Raw genomic sequence first — 21,071 nt, forward strand, 5'->3', positions numbered from 1 at the left:
TACTGATGTTTTGCCAGTTTAATTACCTTGCGGAGTGAGTAGCTACACTGTTTGTATTCTGCCATATTCCCAGTCACCTTGCCATGGTTGAATGCGGTGGTTCGCGCTTTCAGATTTGTGCGAATGCTGCCGTCTATCCACGGTTTCTGGTGAGTGTAGGTTTTAACAGTCACAGTGGGCACAACATCACCTATACACTTCCTGATAAACTCAGTCACCGTTTCAGTGTATATGTCTAAATTGCTTTTCGTGGTCAGATTTACCGAAAGGAGGGCGGGGGAGGGCCTTATAACCATCCCGGAAGTTTGAATAGCAATGGTCGAGGATTTTAGCAGCGCGAGTACAACAGTCGATATGTTGATAGAACTTCAGCAGCCTAGTCCTCAAATGTGCTTTGTTAAAATCCCCGGCTACAATAAATGCAGCCTCAGGATATGTGGTTTCCAGTTTGCATAAGGTCCAGTGAAGTTCTTTGAGGGCCGTCGTGGTATCGGCTTGAGCGGGGATATACACGGCCGTGACTATAACTGAAGAAAATTCTCTTGGGAAATAATACGGTCGGCATTTGATTGTGAGATATTCTAGGTCGGGTGAACAGAAGCACTCGAGTTCCTGTATGTTACTACAATTACACCACAAGTCGTTAATCATGAAACACACACCTCCGCCCTTCTGCTTCCCGGAGAGATATTTATTCCTGTCTGCGCAATGAACTGAGAACCCATCTGGCTGGACCGATTTCAACAGAATATCCCAAGAGAGCCATGTTTCCGTGAAACAGAGTATGTTACATGCCTTGATGTCTCTCTGGAAAGAAATCCTTCCCGGCTGTATGTAATGATGCAAAACACTTTCTGAGCTAATAATGTAAAAAATTATACATAAAAAAACAAAATACTGCAAAGTTTCCTAAGAGCTAGTCGCGAGGCCGCCATCTTCGTCGGCGCCAGGTTCTAGTGGTCAATAGTCATATGCATAGGACATAAATGGAGTTGAAATGTGACAGGTCCAGACAGGAGCCCCTGAAGGCAGACAACTGGAACCTTTATTCTGAGATGATGTAACCGCCCGCCTGAGATAAAAGACAAATATTTATCTCCACCTGCACGTCGTCGACCCAGGTTTTACAGATGTAAAAGTAACAATTTCATCCTGGAGCACCCTCATTTTTCCTCCACAGCTTACAAACAGTAGCTTCTAGTGCGATGTGTGGGTTGTGCTCGAGTCAGGCAGTTTTCTCTCCATCTGTCACCCGGAGTGATAGCAGTAGTCTACATTTCCATAATACCATTTTGAGAGTGATAGAGAGGGGAAGGGGGATGGGAAACGTCAGTTTTTCTAATTCTGTGCTACATTCTGACAATTGCATGCTTTATTTCAGTGTGATGTAACTCCCTAGAAATAGTGATTTTGGTGATTCACAACATTTTATTGTGTGTGTATTATGTTCGTTCTGAATGCCCACTTAGGCAGAACATATGGCAGATTCATAAAAACAAATATTTAATAACATCCTTTAGAGATACACCTCTCATTCATTAGAGTGACATATCACATACACTCTTACAAAAAAAGGTGCTATTTAGAACCTAAAAGGGTTCTTCAACTGCCCCCATAGTAGAACCTTTGAATAACCCTTTTTGGTTCCAGGTATAAACCTTTTGGGTCCAGGTAGATCCATTTCGGGTTCAATGTTGAACCCTTTCCACAAAAAAATTAAACTCAGTCTCATTCATAGATATTGCACATCTGGTGAACACTGAGTATACAAAACATGCTTTTTCCATGACATAAACTGACCAGGTGAATCCAGGTGAAAGCCATGATCCCTTATTGATGTCACTTGTTAAATCCACTTCAAATCAGCGTAAATAAAGGGGAGGAGACAGGTTAAAGAAGGATTTTTAAGCGTTGAGACAATTGAGACATGGATTGTGTATGTGTGCCATTCAGAGGATGAATGGGCAAGATAAAAGCTTTAAGTGCCTTTGAACGGGGTATGGTAGTAGGTGCCAGGCTCACCGGTGTGTGTCTGGAACTGAAACACTGCTGGGTTTTTCACGCTCAAAAGTTTCCAATGTGTATCAAGAATGGTCCACCACCCAAAGGACATGCAGCCAACTTGACACAACTGTAGGAAGCATTGAAGTCAACATGGCCAGTATCCCTGTGGAATGCTTCTGACACCGTGTAGAGTCCATGCCCCGACGAATTGAGGCTGTTCTGTGGTCAAAAGGGTGGGTGCAACTCAATATTAGGAAGGTGTTCCTAATGTTTGGTGTATTGTTCAGTGTATTTTAGCCATAACAGTTGTATTTTTACATTTTAGTCATTTAGCAGACGCTCTTATCCAGAGCGACTTACAGTTAGTGAGTGCATACATTTTCATACTGTATGCTTCCTTACCCTGATATTAGTCTATAGGTCAGGAGAGACTAATGCACGGCTCTGATTGATTTAAACAGCAACTTTAACTGCAGCTAATTGTAGCCACTGCTAACTACAAATCAATGGGAGAGCTGGGAGCAACCGTGTAATGGTCTAATTGTTTTGCCAAATCACCTTTAAGTAAAATCAAACCAAGTCTTTGAGTTGATTTGGACATGAACTGTTGAACATTGGTGCTCATTTTTAACACAGCTGCTTGGCTGCTCGGAAACCATGTATACTGGGTCAACTAAAGCAGCGGCTCGCCCATTAGAGCATTAGGGATGGCGCCCCACTTGTGATTGGTCCCAAAAAATAAGTACAAACCTTTTTATATAAAATAATATACATACATTTATATTGTGTGCGCACCGCGGACAAGCCACCAGGGGGAGACTCATCGAGGCCTGGTGACAGAGGCTACATCACACAGTGGTGGCTCCCTCTGCTGGAAGTGCCAGGTCTCGACGGGTCCTCCGGGCCAGGACTAATTGGGGCTGATTGAGGCTGGTGAGTAATCAAGGGGCTGATTGCTCACCAGCCGTACGGGACCCATAAAGTTGCCAGGAGGGCAGCGGTTGGAGGTTGTGAGAGGTTGCTACCGGATAGACGTCCTCACGGTCTGCTAGAACCAAGGGGCTCGGTGTTCTACCCCAGAGGAGACAGCATTCCCCGGAGCCCAGAAGACGGTAAACCGGAAGAGGTCTCCTGGAGGAGACCTGTTTCCCTTTCTTTATTGTTTTAAATAAACACCCTTGAAACTGATGTACAGTGCCTTGCAAAAGTATTCATCCCCCTTGGCGTTTTTCCTATTTTGTTTCATTACAACCTGTAATTTAAATTGATTTTTATTTGGATTTCATGTAATGGACACACAGTGAGGGAAAAAAGTATTTGATCCCCTGCTGATTTTGTATGTTTGCCCACTGACAAAGAAATTATCAGTCTATTATTTTAATGGTAGGTTTATTTGAACAGTAAGAGACAGAATAACAACAAAATAATCCAGAAAAACGCATGTCAAAAATGTTATACATTGATTTGCATTTTAAAGAGGGAAATAAGTATTTGACCACTCTGCAAAACATGACTTAGTACTTGGTGGCAAAACCCTTGTTGGCAATCACAGAGGTCAGACGTTTCTTGTAGTTGGCCACCAGGTTTGCACACATCTCAGGAGGGATTTTGTCCCACTCCTCTTTGCAGATCTTCTCCAAGTCATTAAGGTTTCGAGGCTGACGTTTGGCAACTCGAACCTTCAGCTCCCTCCACATATTTTCTATGGGATTAAGGTCTGGAGACTGGCTAGGCCACTCCAGGACCTTAATGTGCTTCTTCTTGAGCCACTCCTTTGTTGCCTTGGCTGTGTGTTTTGGGTCATTGTCATGCTGGAATACCCATCCACGACCCATTTTCAATGCCCTGGCTGAGGGAAGGTGGTTCTCACCCAAGATATGACGATACATGGCCCCGTCCATCGTCCCTTTGATGCGGTGATGTTGTCCTGTCCCCTTAGCAGAAAAACACCCCCAAAGCATAATGTTTCCACCTCCATGTTTGACGGTGGGGATGGTGTTCTTGGGGTCATAGGCAGCATTCCTCCTCCTCCAAACACGGCGAGTTGAGTTGATGCCAAAGAGCTCGATTTTGGTCTCATCTGACCATAACACTTTCACCAAGTTCTCCTCTGAATCATTCAGATGTTCATTGGCAAACTTCAGACGGGCCTGTATATGTGCTTTCTTGAGCAGGGGGACCTTGCGGGCGCTGCAGGATTTCAGTCCTTCATGGCGTAGTGTGTTACCAATTGTTTTCTTGGTGACTATGGTCCCAGCTGCCTTAAGATCATTGACAAGATCCTCCCGTGTAGTTCTGGGCTGATTCCTCACCGTTCTCATAATCATTGCAACTCCACGAGGTGAGATCTTGCATGGAGCCCCAGGCCGAGGGAGATTGACAGTCCTTTTGTGTTTCTTCCATTTGCGAATAATCGCACCAACTGTTGTCACCTTCTCACCAAGCTGCTTGGCGATGGTCTTGTAGCCCATTCCATCCTTGTGTAGGTCTACAATCTTGTCCCTGACATCCTTGGAGAGCTCTTTGGTCTTGGCCATGGTGGAGAGTTTGGAATCTGATTGATTGATTGCTTCTGTGGACAGGTGTCTTTTATACAGATAACAAGCTGAGATTAGGAGCATTCCATTTAAGAGTGTGCTCCTAATCTCAGCTCGTTACCTGTATAAAAGACACGTGGGAGCCAGAAATCTTTCTGATTGAGAGGGGATCAATTATTTATTTCCCTCATTAAAATGCATATCAATTTATAAAATGTTAGTTATTCTGTCTCTCAATGTTCAAATAAACCTACCATTAAAATTACAGACTGATCATTTCTTTGTCAGTGGGCAAACGTACAAAATCAGCAGGGGATCAAATACTTTTTTGCACACTGTACACGTCTGGCACTGCAGACGTGTACATTTGTTTCCCCCACTGTATATGTATTCAACCCCTTAGCTATGAAGCCCCTAAATAAGATCTGGTGCAACCAATTACCTTCAGAAGTCACATAATTAGTTAAATAAAGTCTATCTGTGTGCAATCTAAGTGTCACATGATATGTCACATGATCTCAGTATACCTGTTCTGAAAGGCCCCAGAGTCTGCAACACCACTAAGCAAGGGGCACCACTAAGCATGCGGCACCATGAAGACCAAGGAGCTCTCCGAACAGGTCAGGGACAAAGTTGTGAAGTACAGATCAGTGTTGGGTTATAAAAAAATAGCTGAAACTTTGAACATCCCACGGAGCACCATAAATCCATTATTAAAAAATAGAAAGAAAATGGCACCACAACAAACCTGCCAAGAGAGGGCCGCCCACCAAAACTCACGGACCAGGCAAGGAGGGCATGAATCAGAGAGGCAACAAAGACACCAAAGATAACCCTGAAGGAGCTGCAAAGCTCCAAAGCGGAGATTGGAGTATCTGTCCATAGGACCACTTTAAGCCGTACACTCCACAGAGCTGGGCTTTACGGAAGAGTGGCCAGAAAAAAGTCATTGCTTAAAGAAAAAAATAAGCAAACACGTTTGGTGTTCGCCAAAAGGCATGTGGGTGACTCCCCAAACATATGGAAGAAGGTACTCTGGCAGTGGCGGCTCCTGAAAAAATTCTCAGGGGGGGCAATTTTTCTGATGATTTAGGTGACCTACACACATTTTAAAAAAGATATGTCCAGCAACAACATGAAGACAGGGGCAGCATATAAGTCAATACCAGAAGCATTTATTGACTGATCTGGGGAGATGGATTCCAGTTTCTGTGACAGATTATAAATAATCTCTGATGCCTTTGTTATATTAGCTTTTGGTTGAATGTACACAACGGTAACAAACAATTGGGGGAACTCACGGGGCAGATAGTAAGGTCGCAGTGACACAGAAAGCAGTTCAATGTCGGGGGTACAGAGTCGCTCTCTTACCAGGATCGATTTTCCCTGTGACTGTCAGATCGCGGTCCGCTCTGACCAGGGTGAAGCCGGCCGGCTCCACTTCTCTGTCCGGGACTCTGTCATCCAGCCAAGTCTCAGTAAATGCCAGCAAACAGGCCTCCCGATATTCGTGTTGGAGCGCAGATTCGCTGACAACTCATCCGCTTTCCCCCTCAGTGACTGGGCATTAATCAGCAAGGTGGTGGGTAAGGGAAGTTTGTTCTGCTGTATTGGATTCCGCTGCCAGCAGCGTTTTCATTATTTAGTCCGTTCAGTAGCGGGTATGTACACGATCAACAAGATCAGTCCAAAACCCACCACTGGAAATCCATGGTTGGCAGAATGTTTGTAAACTAAGTGTACAAATTAAAAACATAAAATAACGCCACTAAGTGTACAAATTAAAAACATAAGATAACGCCACACTGCAGGTCGCAACAGAGACGCTGCTACCCGCTATTTTCTTAGTTACGTTCATGGTTACGTTACGTATGACGAAAGCGCGTAAGTGCAAGCCCTCAGAAACCCATAGAGATTGTATTGAAAGCTCTGAAATTTGAAAAAAATAGATTTTACATGGGAGTCTATGACAGACTTCTGGGCGATTCTCAACCTGACTGAAATCGCCCCAAAAGGGGGGGGGGCATTTGAAGCACGACTTTAGCCTGATTGGACATTTAGTGGCAGTCAGATCAGATTAGAACACTGATAACTACTGTTGCCGTGATATAATTGATTAGAAAAAAAATCCCTTCCTTTTCCCGTTTGGCAGTGCGTCGCCCATATCGCCCTATTGAACACACCGCCCCTGTACTCTGGTCAGATGAGACTAAAATTGAGCTTTTTGGCCATCAAGGAAAACGCTATGTCTGGTGCATACCCAACACCTTCCAGAATTGAAGGAATTATGGATGGTGCTAAATACAGAGATTTGAGACTGGGACGGAGGTTCACCTTCCAGCAGGACAATGACCCTAAGCATACTGCCAAAGCAACACTCAAGTGGGGAAACATTTAAATGTCTTGGAATGGCCTAGTCAAAGCCCAGACCTCAATCCAATTGAGAATCTATGGTATGACTTAAAGATTGCTGTACACCAGCGGACCCCATCCAACTTGAAGGAGCTGGAACAGTTTTGCCTTGAAGAATGGGCAAAAATCCTAGTGGCTAGATGTGCCAAGCTTATAGAGACATACCCCAAGAGACTTGCAGCTGTAATTGCTGCAAAAGGTGGCTCTACAAAGTATTGACTTTGGGGGGGTGAATAGTTATGCACGCTCAAGTTTTCTTTTTTTTTGGTCTTATTTCTTGTTTGTTTCACAAGAAAATATATTTTGCATTTTCAAAGTGTTAGGCATGTTGTGTAAAACAAATGATACAAACCCCCCAAAAATCAATTTTTATTCCAGGTTGTAAGGCAACAAAATAGGAAAAATGCCAAGGAGGGTAAATACTTTCGCAAGCCACTGTATCACACTTGTGTTGTGTCTGATCTGTGTAAACGTTTAGATCAAACCCCCTGCTCTGCCACAAATGGTGGAGAACGCGGGCAATCTGACAACGTGGTCACACCAGGGTTGACGTTTACGCAGTATCAGCATGGACGACTTGATAGCTCAGTTCTTTCGGGCCCAACAAGCGCAACAGAACATTCAGGAACGAATGCTGGAAGAACAGCGTCTACAGAATGTCCGCCTGCTTGAGGAAGTCAGGAATCTGCGAGGAAAAACGCAGACCGATTCGCATCCCAATCAGTTTTTAATCAAGCTAACGGAGGATGACGACATCGAGACCTACTTCTGCATGTTAGAATGGACAGCACTCCGGGAAGGATGGCCCAAGATGAAGTGGGCGAGTCTGCTGGCCCCGTTCCTGTCCGGAGACGCCCAAAAGGCGTATTTTGACCTCAACACCAAACAGGCGGCTAACTACGAATTACTCAGCTGGTCAACAACTGGAGGTTCGTGGCCGATGCTTCCCCCGTGCCCAGATGAGCGACCTACTGTGCATCACCAGGGCATGGCTCCTAACCGACATAGCCTCCCTCCCCGTTATCGACAAAGTGGTCATGGATCGCTTCTTACGGGCGCTACCTCACGACATGAAGAGGGTGGCGAGCCTACGCATGCCCTAGACCTTGGAGGACCTGCCCGGAGTGTCAAATCACCGCCCCAAAAGCACACTTCTGGAACCCGCTGGTTCCCCTACCGATCATCGGAGTGCCGTTTGAACGCATCGCCATGAACATAGAGGGTCCCCTGGTAAAAACGTCCCGGTACATCCTGGTAATAGTAGATTATGCCACCCGATATCCCAAGGCCAATCCCCTACAAGCGACAGTCTCCAAGGGATTCGCCCGGGAGCTGTTCCAACTCTTCTGCCGGATGGGCATCCCGAACGAGATCCTGACAGACCAAGGTACCGAGTTCATGTCCGGACTGACGAAAGATTTCTGTGCTCTCCTACAGATAAAGCAGATCTGGACCTCTATCTTTCACCCGTAGATGGATGAGCTCGTCGAACGGTTCAATAAGACGCTCAAACAAATGCTGTGGAAGGTCATCGAGCGGGACGGGAAGAACTGGGACCAGCTACTACCCCACCTAATGTTCTCAATCCGAGAAGTGTCCAAGGCATCCACTGGGTTTCCCCTTTTGAACTCCTCTAAATCAAATCAAATCTGTCAAAATGTTATTGGTCACATACACGTGTTTAGCAGATGTTATTGCAGGTGTAGCGAAATTCTTGTGCTTCTAGCTCCGACAGTGCAGTAATATCTAACAAGTAATATCTTCCAATTTCACAACATATACCCAATACACACAAATCTAAGTAAGGAATGAATTAAGAATATATACATATATGGACGAGCGATGTCAGAGCGGCATGGACTAAGATATCGTAGAATAGTATAGAGTACAGTATATACATATGAGATGAGTAATGCCAGATATGTAAACATTATTAAAGTGGCTAGTGTTCCCTTTCTTAAAGTGGCCAGTGATTCCTAGTCTATGTATATAGGCAGCAGCCTCTAATGTGCTAGTGATGGCTGTTTAACAGTCTGATGGTCTGAAGATAGAAACTGTCTCTCGGTCCCAGCTTTGATGCACCTGTACTGACCTCGCCTTCTGGATGATAGCGGCAGTGGCTCGGGTGGTTGATGTCCTTGATGATCTTTTTGGCCTTCCTGTGACATCAGGTGTTGTAGGTGTCCTGGAGGGCGGGTAGTTTGCCCCCGGTAATGTGTTGTGCAGACCGCACCACCCTCTGGAGAGCCTTCTAGTTGCGGGCGGTACAGTTGCCATACCAGGCGGTGATACAGCCCGACAGGATGCTCTCAATTGTGCATCTGTAAAAGTTTGAAGGTGCCAAGCCAAATTTCTTTAGCCTCCTGGCTCTGTTGCACCTTCTTCACCACACTCTGTGTGGGTGGTCCATTTCAGTTTGTCAGTGATGTGTATGCCAAGAAACTTGAAGCTTTCCACCTTCTCTACTGCGGTCCCGTCGATGTGGATAGGGGGGTGCACCCTCGGCTGTTTCCTGAAGTCTACAATCATCTCCTTTGTTTTGTTGACGTTGAGTGAGAGGTAATTTTCCTGGCACCACACTCCCAGAGCCCTCACCTCCTCCCTGTAGGCTGTCTCATCATTGTTGGTAATCAGGCATACTACTGTTGTGTCATCTGCAAAGTTGATGATTGAGTTGGAGGCGTGCTTGGCCACGCAGTCATGGGTGAACAGAGAGTATAGTAGTGGGCTGAGCACGCACCCTTGTTGGGCCCCAGTGTTGAGGATCAGCGAAGTGGAGGTGTTGTTTCCTACCTTCACCACCTGGGGGCGGCCAATCAGGAAGTCCAGGACCCAGTTGCACAGGGCGAGGTTCAGACCCAGGGCCTCAAGCTTAATGATGAGCTTGGAGGGTACTATGGTGTTGAATACTGAGCTATAGTCAACGAACAGCATTCTTACATATGTATTCCTCTTGTCCAGATGGGATAGGGAAGTGTGCAGAGTGATGGCGATTGCATCGTCTGTGGATCTATTGGGGCAGTAAGCACATTGAAGTGGGTCTAGGGTGGCAGGTAAGGTGAGGTGATATGATCCTTGACTAGTCTCTCAAAGCACTTCATGATGACAGAGGTGAGTGCTACGGGGCGGTAGTCGTTTAGTTCAGTTACCTTTTCTTTCTTGGGTAAAGGAACAATGGTGGCCATCTTGAAGCATGTGGGGACAGCAGATTGGGATAAGGAGATATTGAATATGCCCGTAAACACACCAGCCAGCTGGTCTGCGCATGTTCTGAGGATGCGGCTAGGGATGCCGTCTGGGCCGGCAGCCTTGCGAGGGTTAACACATTTAAATGTTTTACTCACGTCAGCCACGGAGAAGGAGAGCCCACAGTCCTTGGTAGCGGCCGCGTCGGTGGCACTGTGTTATCCTCATAGCGGGCAAAGAAGGTGTTTAGCTTGTCTGGAAGCAAGACGTCGGTCTCGGCAATGTGGCTGGTTTTCCTTTTGTAGTCCGTGATTGTCTGTAGACCCTGCCACATACGTCTCGTGTCTGAGCCGTTGAATTGCGACTCCACTTTGTCTCTATACTGACGTTTTGCTTGTTTGATTGCCTTGCGGAGTGAATAACTACACTGTTTGTATTCTGCCATATTCCTAGTCACCTTGGCATGGTTAAATGCCGTGGTTCGCGCTTTCAGTTTTGCACGAATGCTGCCATCTATCCATGGTTTCTGGTTAGGGTTGGTTTTAATAGTCACAGTGGGTACGAAATATCCTATACACTTCCTGATATACTCAGTTACCGTATCGGTGTATTAGTCTAAATTATTTTCAAAAGCTACCCGGAACATATCCCAATACGCGTGATCAAAACAATCCTGAAGCGTGGATTCCGATTGGTCAGACCAGCGTTAAATAGTCCTTAGCACATGTACTTCCTGTTTGAGTTTCTGCCTATAGGAAGGGAGAAGCAAAATGGAGTCGTGGTCAGATTTGCCGAAAGGAGGGAAGGGGAGGGCCTTGTAAGCATTGCGGAAGTTTGAATAACAGTGGTCCAGTGTTTTAGCAGCGTGAATATTACAGTCGATATGTTGATAGAACTTGATAGAACAAATTTGCTTTGTTAAAATCCCCAGCTACAATAAATACAGCCTCATGATATGTGGTTTCCAGTTGGCATTCTTTGAGGGCCGTCATGGTATCGGTGTCACAGTGGCTGATGTGGATGTGGTGGAGGAGTCACACGCAGGACACAGAAGCTAAGTCCAACCAACTTTACTGAACACAATGAATCTCGACACTGGCCTCAAAACAAAATAGGAGGCCGACTATGCGCAACAATGCGCAAAACACAAGTAATCCAAAGCGCACGAAAACAGTACAGTGCGATGAAAGGAAATGCAAAATACAAAAGACAAGCCGCACCTGATGACAGGCGAACAATCACACACAACACATGACTAACAAAACGAGAAACTTATAGGAGACATAATCAACCAAAAAAGGAAACAGGTGTACACACAAGACAAAACCAATCAAACATCGAAAACATCAAACGGTGATAGCTAGTACTCCGGGGACGACGACCGCCGAAGCCTGCCCGAGCAAGGAGGAGGAGCAGCCTCGGCCGAAACCGTGACAATCGGCTTGAGGGGGGATATGAACGGCAGTGGCTATAACGGAGGGAAATTATCTTGGGAGATAATACAGTCGGCATTTGATTGTGAGGTATTCTAGGTCGGGTGAACACAAGGACTTGAGTTCCTGTATGTTACTACAATTACACCATAAGTCGTTAATCATGAAACACACACCTCCGCCCTTCTGCTTCCCGGAGCGAGATTTATTCCTATCTGCACGATGTACTGAGAATCCCTCTGGCTGGACCGAGTATCCCGAAAAGAAAGCCATGTTTCCGTGAAACAAAGTATGGTACAGGCCCTGATGTCTCTCTGGAAAGAAACCCTTGCCCTGAGCTCGTCAACTTTGTTATCTAAAGACTGAACATTAGCAAGTAATATACTCGTAAGCGGTGGGTGATGTGCGTGCCTCCTAAGTCGAACCAGCAGGCCACCTCGAGTGCCTCTCCTCCACCGGCGATGTTTTGGGTCGGCCTCTGGAATCAGTTCAGTTGCTCTGGGGAGAGCGAACAAAGGATCTGCTTCGGGTAAGTCGTATTCCTGGTCGTAATGCTGGTAGTTCTGGTGAGTTATCGCCGCTCTGATATCCAATAGTTCTTCCCGGCTGTATGCAATGACACAAAATATTTCCTGATCTAATAATGTAAAAAATTATACATAAAAAAAACAAAATACTGCAAAGTTTCCTAAGAGCTAGTCGCGAGGCCGCCATCTCCGTCGGCGCCATCAAAATAAGGTACGGGAGGAGACCACACGGCCTACTGGATCTCGCCAAGGAGGTGGAACACGTAGACACAATGAGGGAGCGGATGACAGACATATTTCCAGTGGTAAGGGAACATATGGAGAAGGCCCAGCGCACCCAAGCCAAGGTCTACAATCGGGGGACCCAGCCCAGAGAGTTCCAGGTCGGTGACAAGGTGCTAGTTTTAATCCCCACCGCAGGAGCAACATGGCACGGGCCGTACAAGGTGACAGAGAAGCTGGGACCCGTAAATTACTGTGTACGGCAGCCGGGGAGACGGAAATCCCAAAACGTGAACCTATTGATGAGGTGGCACATGAGGACAGCCTTGGCCGTGCTGTGGTCAAAACCTGGGACGTGCTGTGGTCAAAACAATGAGGACCTCAGACCGGCCCAGAAGCAAGCTCTCCAGGAGCTCATCGATCGGAAACACTTCCATGTTTTCCGAGAAACCAGGCCGAACGACCCTCATTGAACACCACGTCCGCACCCAGCCCGGAGAAACGGTATAAAAGAGGCCATACCGGATCCCCGAGGCCCGAAGGAAGGCCGTGAAGCAGGAGGTGGAGGCTATGCTAAGGATGGGAGTCGTCGAGGAGGCCAACAGCGCATGGTGCAGCCCCATCGTGTTGGTGTCCAAACCGGACGGTAATCTGCGTTTCTGCAATGACTTCCGGGGGGTGAACGACATCAGTTTGTTCGATGCCTACCCCATGACGAGGGTGGACGAGCTCATTGACCAGTTAGGAAAGGCCTGGTACATCAGCAACCTGGACCTGACCAAGGGATATTGTCAGGTACCCTTGGCAGCCTCCTCCCGGGAGAAGACTGCATTCTCAACACTGGACGGTTTATACCAATACCGGGTCCTCCCGTTCGGTCTCCATGGAGCCCCGCCCACATTCCAGCGCCTGTTGGACTGAGTCCTCCGACCCCACCAACAGTATGCAGCGGCCTATTTGGATGATATCATCATCCACAGCCAAGGTTGGGAAGAATACCTGACGTGCCTCCAGGTGGTACTGGACGCGCTCAGGCAAGCCGGGTTGACAGCGAATCCCAAGAAAAACAAGCTGGGGTTCAAGGTGGTAGAGTACCTGGGGTATCTGATCAGACGGGGGAAGGTCAAGCCCCAGGAGAGGACAGTGACTGCCTGCAGCGGCAGTTTCGCCTCTGTGGGCACAGAGGCCTTGCGAGCATTGCTTGGATTGTGTTGCCAGCTATTTGCTATGAGGGGAACTGCCTATAGCATAAATTATAAAACCAGACAACTACATCTGACAAGATTGGAAGGACAGAGGGATAAACTAGCTAGACCCTTCTCATCGCGGATCTGTTCAGGGGAAAGAAACATGGATAATTTTGTTACCCCCTGATGTTGTTTGTCAGGTTCTACTGTAGGTGACAAGGCGACATGTTGTAAGGACAAAAACAGCATAAAACCGGGTGTATTGCAAAGCAAGAACAAATTAATTAACTACAGTAATTCTGAGAAATATAGAAAAATAGTTTGGTTGATTTTCTTTTGTCAAATTAACCAGTTATCTATCTTTGATAAGCAGCTAGCTAGCAATAGCTTGCTAGATAGTTAGCTCCCATGCCAATGTCAAGTCTTTTTAAACTCATATCTGACTAAGTCAGAAATATGAAGTTATTTCCGAATGAACATTAACTGGCTAGCGCATCATCCTTTGTGACTTTATGTTAGCTAGCTATCCCCAGTTAGAAAATACAGTGGGGAAAAAAAGTATTTAGTCAGCCACCAATTGTGCAAGTTCTCCCACTTAAAAAGATGAGAGAGGCCTGTAATTTTCATCATAGGTACACGTCAACTATGACAGACAAAATGAGAAGAAAGAAATCAAGAAAATCACATTGTAGGAATTTTAATGAATTTATTTGCAAATGATGGTGGAAAATAAGTATTTGGTCACCTACAAACAAGCAAGATGTCTGGCTCTCACAGACCTGTAACTTCTTCTTTAAGAGGCTCCTCTGTCCTCCACTCGTTACCTGTATTAATGGCACCTGTTTGAACTTGTTATCAGTATAAAAGACACCTGTCCACAACCTCAAACAGTGACACTCCAAACTCCACTATGGCCAAGACCAAAGAGCTGTCAAAGGACACCAGAAACAAAATTGTAGACCTGCACCAGGCTGGGAAGACTGAATCTGCAATAGGTAAGCAGCTTGGTTTGAAGAAATCAACTGTGGGAGCAATTATTAGGAAATGGAAGACATACAAGACCACTGATAATCTCCCTCGATCTCGGGCTCCACGCAAGATCTCACCCTGTGGGGTCAAAATGATCACAAGAACGGTGAGCAAAAATCCCAGAACCACACGGGGGGACCTAGTGAATGACCTGCAGAGAGCTGGGACCAAAGTAACAAAGCCTACCATCAGTAACACACTACGCCGCCAGGGACTCAAATCCTGCAGTGCCAGACGTGTCCCCCTGCTTAAGCCAGTACATGTCCAGGCCCGTCTGAAGTTTGCTAGAGTGCATTTGGATGATCCAGAAGAGGATTGGGAGAATGTCATATGGTCAGATGAAACCAAAATAGAACTTTTTGGTAAAAACACAACTCGTCGTGTTTGGAGGACAAAGAATGCTGAGTTGCATCCAAAGAACACCATACCTACTGTGAAGCATGGGGGTGGAAACATCATGCTTTGGGGCTGTTTTTCTGCAAAGGGACCAGGACGACTGATCCATGTAAAGGAAAGAATGAATGGGGCCATATATCGTGAGATTATGAGTGAAAACCTCCTTCCATCAGCAAGGGCATTGAAGATGAAACATGGCTGGGTCTTTCAGCATGACAATGATCCCAAACACACCGCCCGGGCAACGAAGGAGTGGCTTCGTAAGAAGCATTTCAAGATCCTGGAGTGGCCTAGCCAGTCTCCAGATCTCAACCCCATAGAAAATCTTTGGAGGGAGTTGAAAGTCCGTGTTGCCCAGCGACAGCCCCAAAACATCACTGCTCTAGAGGAGATCTGCATGGAGGAATGGGCCAAAATACCAGCAACAGTGTGTGAAAACCTTGTGAAGACTTACAGAAAACGTTTGACCTGTGTCATTGCCAACAAAGGGTATATAACAAAGTATTGAGAAACTTTTGTTATTGACCAAATACTTATTTTCCACGATAATTTGCAAATAAATTCATAAAAAATCCTACAATGTGATTTTCTGGAAAAAAAATCTCATTTTGTCTGTCATAGTTGACGTGTACCTATGATGAAAATTACAGGCCTCTCTCATCTTTTTAAGTGGGAGAACTTGCACAATTGGTGGCTGACTAAATACTTTTTTTCCCCACTGTATGTTTTCACTTATTGCATCTGCAATAGTGGTCATTCAGTTTTTGTTATGCAAAAGTGAGATAGGTGTATTCATGCTGTTGTTCAAATGCACAGATCGCTTGATATATCTTCTAAAAAGAAACTACCGGTAGTTTGAAAACTTGACATCATATTTCTGTCATGCTGCGTTGTTGACAACAACCATCTCGTGCCCCGGGTATTCCGCCAATCAGCAGCCACCGCTGATCAACTGTGCCATGTGTGGTGTCTGGGAGGTTGGAAATAATATAATTTCCCATTCACATTGGATGACAAAGTTGTATTCTAAAACTCACTTACCTATGGGGGTCTTTGGTGCTCACTATGATATGAACACATTCTCTCTTGCTGAAGACTCTTTCTATCCACGATTTCTGTGCCTGCAGAGAGAAGAGAAGATGCTCAGTCAGTTCGTCCCTCAACTTAAACAACAGGACTCTTAACGTGAAAGAGTGAGGCTAGAGCATTACAGGTGCCACATCAAGAGGCATGCAGGCAGCTAGTACCAAGCTAAGCCCTCAGTCTGAGTCTGAGCCCAGCCAGCCCAACTCATTACCTGGGAGGATGAGAGGCATGTCTCTACCAAGTGACAAAGCACTTCATTAGAGTGGGAGGGAGGATCACCATATTAAACATCACAATACCTAGGGGATTTAGTTTGTCTACACAGACCAATTATCTTCAAGGACCAGGTAGCTAGCTCTGGCAGAATTTGAAGCGTGTACATATAAACCACATAGCCACATGTTTCCTATCTATTATCGACTATTTAAGAAGCATATTTGATGTCTTAAAACCGAGTGTTGGAAATGACTATCAAACATGTGCACGCACACACACCGAAGTATAGCGAAACGTAAGCTTACACTTACATGCACTCGTATTTTAACTCGCAAACTCATCCATGCAAACTAGCACACACTCAAATGCAAAGATTTGACGTAATTTATCGACACAGGCACTTCCCCATTGAGATAAAGTGTAGAGAGTAAGCAGATGGTCTGTGCAACCAGGCAGTAAATTCTGTTTGAGTTTCTTAGATATGAGCACTTCTTCATCCTGCTCCTACGGAGGCCATAAATATGGAACATTTCCTAATTTCCATGGGATTACAGCATAACTGACAGCCAATGGAAACAAGCGTGTGTGTCGGGGGGATGCTGCTGTCATGTCTACTGCAGGGTCTGAGGGAGAGAGCTACAACAACAGCACTGGACTGGGATCCACCACTGACAATATACCTTTATAAACAGCTTTTTGAGGAGGAGCGGAAGTGAACCCTGGAACCCCAAAGAACTTCAGATTAATTTGTAAACAACAGCTGATCCGTTGCGGCTGTAAACAGCTAGCTAGCTAACTTGGTCTAGTTGTTTCTCAAGGTCAAAATTACCATGGTATTCACGGGTGAGATGGTCCTTATGTCTGGGGACTAATCTATTTTTGAAAATATCAAGTTAACCATCTATTCTAGGTAACGTCAGCTAGCTAGCTAGCTACATATAAATAGGATAGACAGCCTTCCAATATTAGTTTTCTTTTATTACACAAACATTAGCTTGATCTGCTAGAAACAACAAGGTTAGCTACCTAGCTAGTAGCTAAGCTAGGTAGCTAATGAACATATTTCCAGACCCAAAGAGAGAACTATGACAATACAAAAACACAATTGCAATGAAATATCAAATATTATATCACTTGAGAATAATGAAGCAGGTCCTGGTCTAATTTCTGCGGATGAGGGTCCCAAAGAAAGTCCCAAGTCCTGGAGAGACTGAAGGGTATATCTCCAATGGGTTATATATGCTATTGGTTTACTGTTAGAATTTGTTGTAGGACTACAAAATAATGTTAAAAATAACAATGCATAGACCTAGAACATACATGCCCAAACTTGCTCCTTGAGATCTTGTTACTTGGTGTGCAGGTTTCTGCTCCAGCCCAACCCTGACATGATGCTTATTATTTATATTAGACACTATTCATTTAACTATTCAATCATCTCTTGTTTTGGAGTAAGATGAATGTCTATACCCACTAATCATTTACATATGTGTTCTTTGTATGATATGAAATAAAGTGTTGATTCTTTGATCTAAGTATATTGTATTTTTTGGTCATTAAACATTCCGTTTGTTTATTTGGTTGTCACTCACTCTCATTCTGTCCGATGATATTGCACAGATTTGCAGCTGCAGCTGAAGCCCCCAGCTGTGCCCTGGACACCATATGTGAATTGATTGCCCCCCATCTATCCTCAGAGTTTGTACTGCTTGGTGACCTAAACTGGGATATGCTTAACACCCCGGCCGTCCTACAATCTAAACTAGATGTCCTCAAACTCACACAAATTATCAAGGAACCTACCAGGTACAACCCTAAATCCGTAAACATGGGCACCCTCAAAGATATCATCCTGACTAATTTACCCTCTAAATACACATCTGCTGTCTTCAACCAGGATCTCAGCGATCACTGCCTCATTGCCTGCGTCCGTAATGGGTCCGCGGTCAAACGACTACCCCTCATCACTGTCAAACGCTCCCTAAAACACTTTAGCGAGCAGGCCTTTCTAATTGACCTGGTCCGGGTATCCTGGATGGATATTGACTTCATTCCGTCAGTAGAGGATGCCTGGTTGTTCATTAAAATTCCTTCTTCTCCATCTTAAATAAAAATGCCCCATTCAAAAAATTCAGAACTAAGAACAGATATAGCCCCTGATTCACCCCAGGCTTGACTGCCCTTGACCAGCACAAAAACATCCTGTGGCGTACTGCATTAGCATCGATCAGCCCCCACGATATGCAACTTTTCAGGGAAGTCAGGAACCAATATACACAATCAGTTAGGAAAGCAAAGGCTAGCTTTTTCAAATAGAAATGTGTATCCTGTAGCACTAACTCCAAAAAGTTTTGGGACACTGTAAAGTCCATGGAGAATAAGAGCACCTCCTCCCAGCTGCCCACTGCACTGAGGCTAGGAAACACTGTCACCACCGATAAATCTACGATAATCGAGAATTTCAACAAGCATTTTGCTACGGCTGGCCATGCTTTCCACCTGGCTACCCCTACCCCGCCAATCAGCTCTGCACCCTCCGCTGCAACTTGCTCATGCCCCCCTCTTCTCCTTCACCCAAATTCAGACAGCTGATGTTCTGAAAGAGCTACAAAATCTGGACCCCTACAAATCAGCTGGGCTAGACAATCTGGACCCTTTCTTTCCAAAATTAGCCGCCGAAATTGTCGCAACCCCTATTACTAGCCTGTTCAACCTCTCTTTCGTATCATCTGAGATCCCCAGAGATTGGAAAGCTACCGCTCTAGATTCAAACTGTTACAGACCTATATCCATCCTGCCCTGCCTTTCGAAAGTATTTGAAAGCCAAGTTAACAAACAGATCACTGACCATTTCGAATCCCACCGTACCTTCTCCGCTATGCAATCTGGTTTCCGAGCTGGTCATGGGTGCACCTCAGCCACGCTCAAGGTCCTAAACGATATTATAACGCTGATCGATAATAGACAGTACTGTGCAACCGTCTTCATCGACCTGGCCAAGGCTTTCGACTCTGTCAATCACCGCATTCTTATTGGCAGACTAAATAGCCTTGGTTTCTCAAATGACTGCCTTGCCTGGTTCACCAACTACTTCTCAGATAGAGTTCAATGTGTCAAATCGGAGAGCCTGTTGTCTGGACCTCTGACAGTCTCTATGGGGGTGCCACAGGGTTCAATTCTCGGGCCGACTCTATTCTCTGTGTATATCAATGATGTCGCTCTTGCTGCTGGTGACTCTCAGATCCACCTCTACGCAGACGACACCATTTTGTATACATCTGGCCCTTCATTGGACACTGTGTTAACAAACACTTCAAATGAGCTTAAATGCCATACAACACTCCTTCCGTAGCCTCCAACTGCTCTTAAACGCTAGTAAAACTAAATGCATGCTCTTCAATCAAACGCTGCTTGCACCCGCCCGCCCGACTAGAATCACTACTCTCGGCGGGTCTGACTTAGAATATGTGGACAACTACAAATACCTAGATGTCTGGTTAGACCGTAAACTCTCCTTCCATTCTCACATTAAGCATCTCCAATCCAAAGTTAAATCTAGAATCGGCTTCCTATTTCGCAACAAAGCCTCCTTCACTCATGCTGCCAAACATGCCCTCATAAAACTGACTATCCTACCGATCCTTGACTTCGGCGATGTCATTTACAAAATAGCCTCCAACACTCTTCTCAGCAAATTGGATGTAGTCTATCACAGTGCCATCTGTTTTGTCACTAAAGCCCCATATACTACCCACCATTGTGACCTGTACGCTCTCGTTGGCTGGCCCTCACTACATATTCGTCGCCAAACCCACTGGCTCCAGGTCATCTATAAATCACTGCTAGGCAAATCCACGCCTTATCTTAGCTCATTGGTCACCATAGCACACCCATCCGTAGTATGCGCTCCAGCAGGTATATTTAAATTAATGAAATTAAAAAAATTAAAGATTAATTAAATCTCACTGGTCATCCCCAAAGCCAACACCTCCTTTGGCTGCCATTCCTTCCAGTTCTCTGCTGCCAATGACTGGAACGAACTGCAAACATCTCTGAAGCTCGAGACTCTTATCTCCCTCACTAACTTTAAGCATCAGTTGTCAGAGCAACTTACCGATCACTACACCTGTACACAGCCCATCTGTAATTAGCCCACCCAACTACCTCATCCCCATATTGTTATTTATTTTGCTAATTTGTACCCCAGTATCTCTATTTGCACATCATCTTCTACACATCTATTACTCCAGTGTTAATACTAAATTGTAATTATTTTGCACTATGGCCTATTTATTGCCTTACCTCCATAACTTACTACATTTGCACACACTGTATATAGTGTTTTTGACTGTACGTTTTGTTTATCCCATATGTAACTCTGTGTTGTTGTTGTTTTTATCGCACTGCTTTGCTTTATCTTGGCCAGGTCGCAGTTGTAAATGAGAACTTGTTCTCAACTGGCTTACCTGGTTAAATAAAGGTGAAATTATTATTACTTTTTTTTTTTAAGTCCTTGATCATTGGTGTGGGTGTAACAATCCCTGTACGGCTGACCAACGATACAACCCCTGTCCACAACAGCACTTCATACTCACAAAGCAGCATCCATTATCCCACCAAAACCATGATCTTGGTTGAGCTATGATAACAGTACTTTAGGTCTCAGGGCGGGTGACATCACCGAACGATGGCTACTAGAGCTTTGTCTCACTGTCTTTCCTTGATTACTCGCATTCTATCTCCTCACCTGTATTGTATCGCAACTGTATTGGAGGAGAAGGTACAAGGTCCATCCCCTCTGACCTTCCTCTCAAATGGGTTTTTAGAAGGAGGTGA

The 21,071-nt window shown here is 45.3% G+C and overlaps 1 protein-coding gene across 5 annotated transcripts in view; it reads right to left on the reverse strand.

The window, feature by feature from the left end:
* Positions 1-21,071, reverse strand: part of trpm3 (transient receptor potential cation channel, subfamily M, member 3) — a 309,076-nt gene that overhangs the window by 180,669 nt on the left and 107,336 nt on the right. For all 5 annotated transcript variants that reach the window (XM_041864642.2, XM_041864639.2, XM_041864640.2 and 2 more), the window contains exon 2: positions 15,975-16,054. In XM_041864642.2, the coding sequence (XP_041720576.1) occupies positions 15,975-16,054 (80 nt within the window). The remainder of the gene's footprint in view (positions 1-15,974; positions 16,055-21,071) is intronic.

The sequence above is a fragment of the Coregonus clupeaformis genome, chromosome 18 (assembly GCF_020615455.1).
Source record: "Coregonus clupeaformis isolate EN_2021a chromosome 18, ASM2061545v1, whole genome shotgun sequence".
In the NCBI taxonomy this organism is placed as follows: domain Eukaryota; kingdom Metazoa; phylum Chordata; class Actinopteri; order Salmoniformes; family Salmonidae; genus Coregonus; species Coregonus clupeaformis.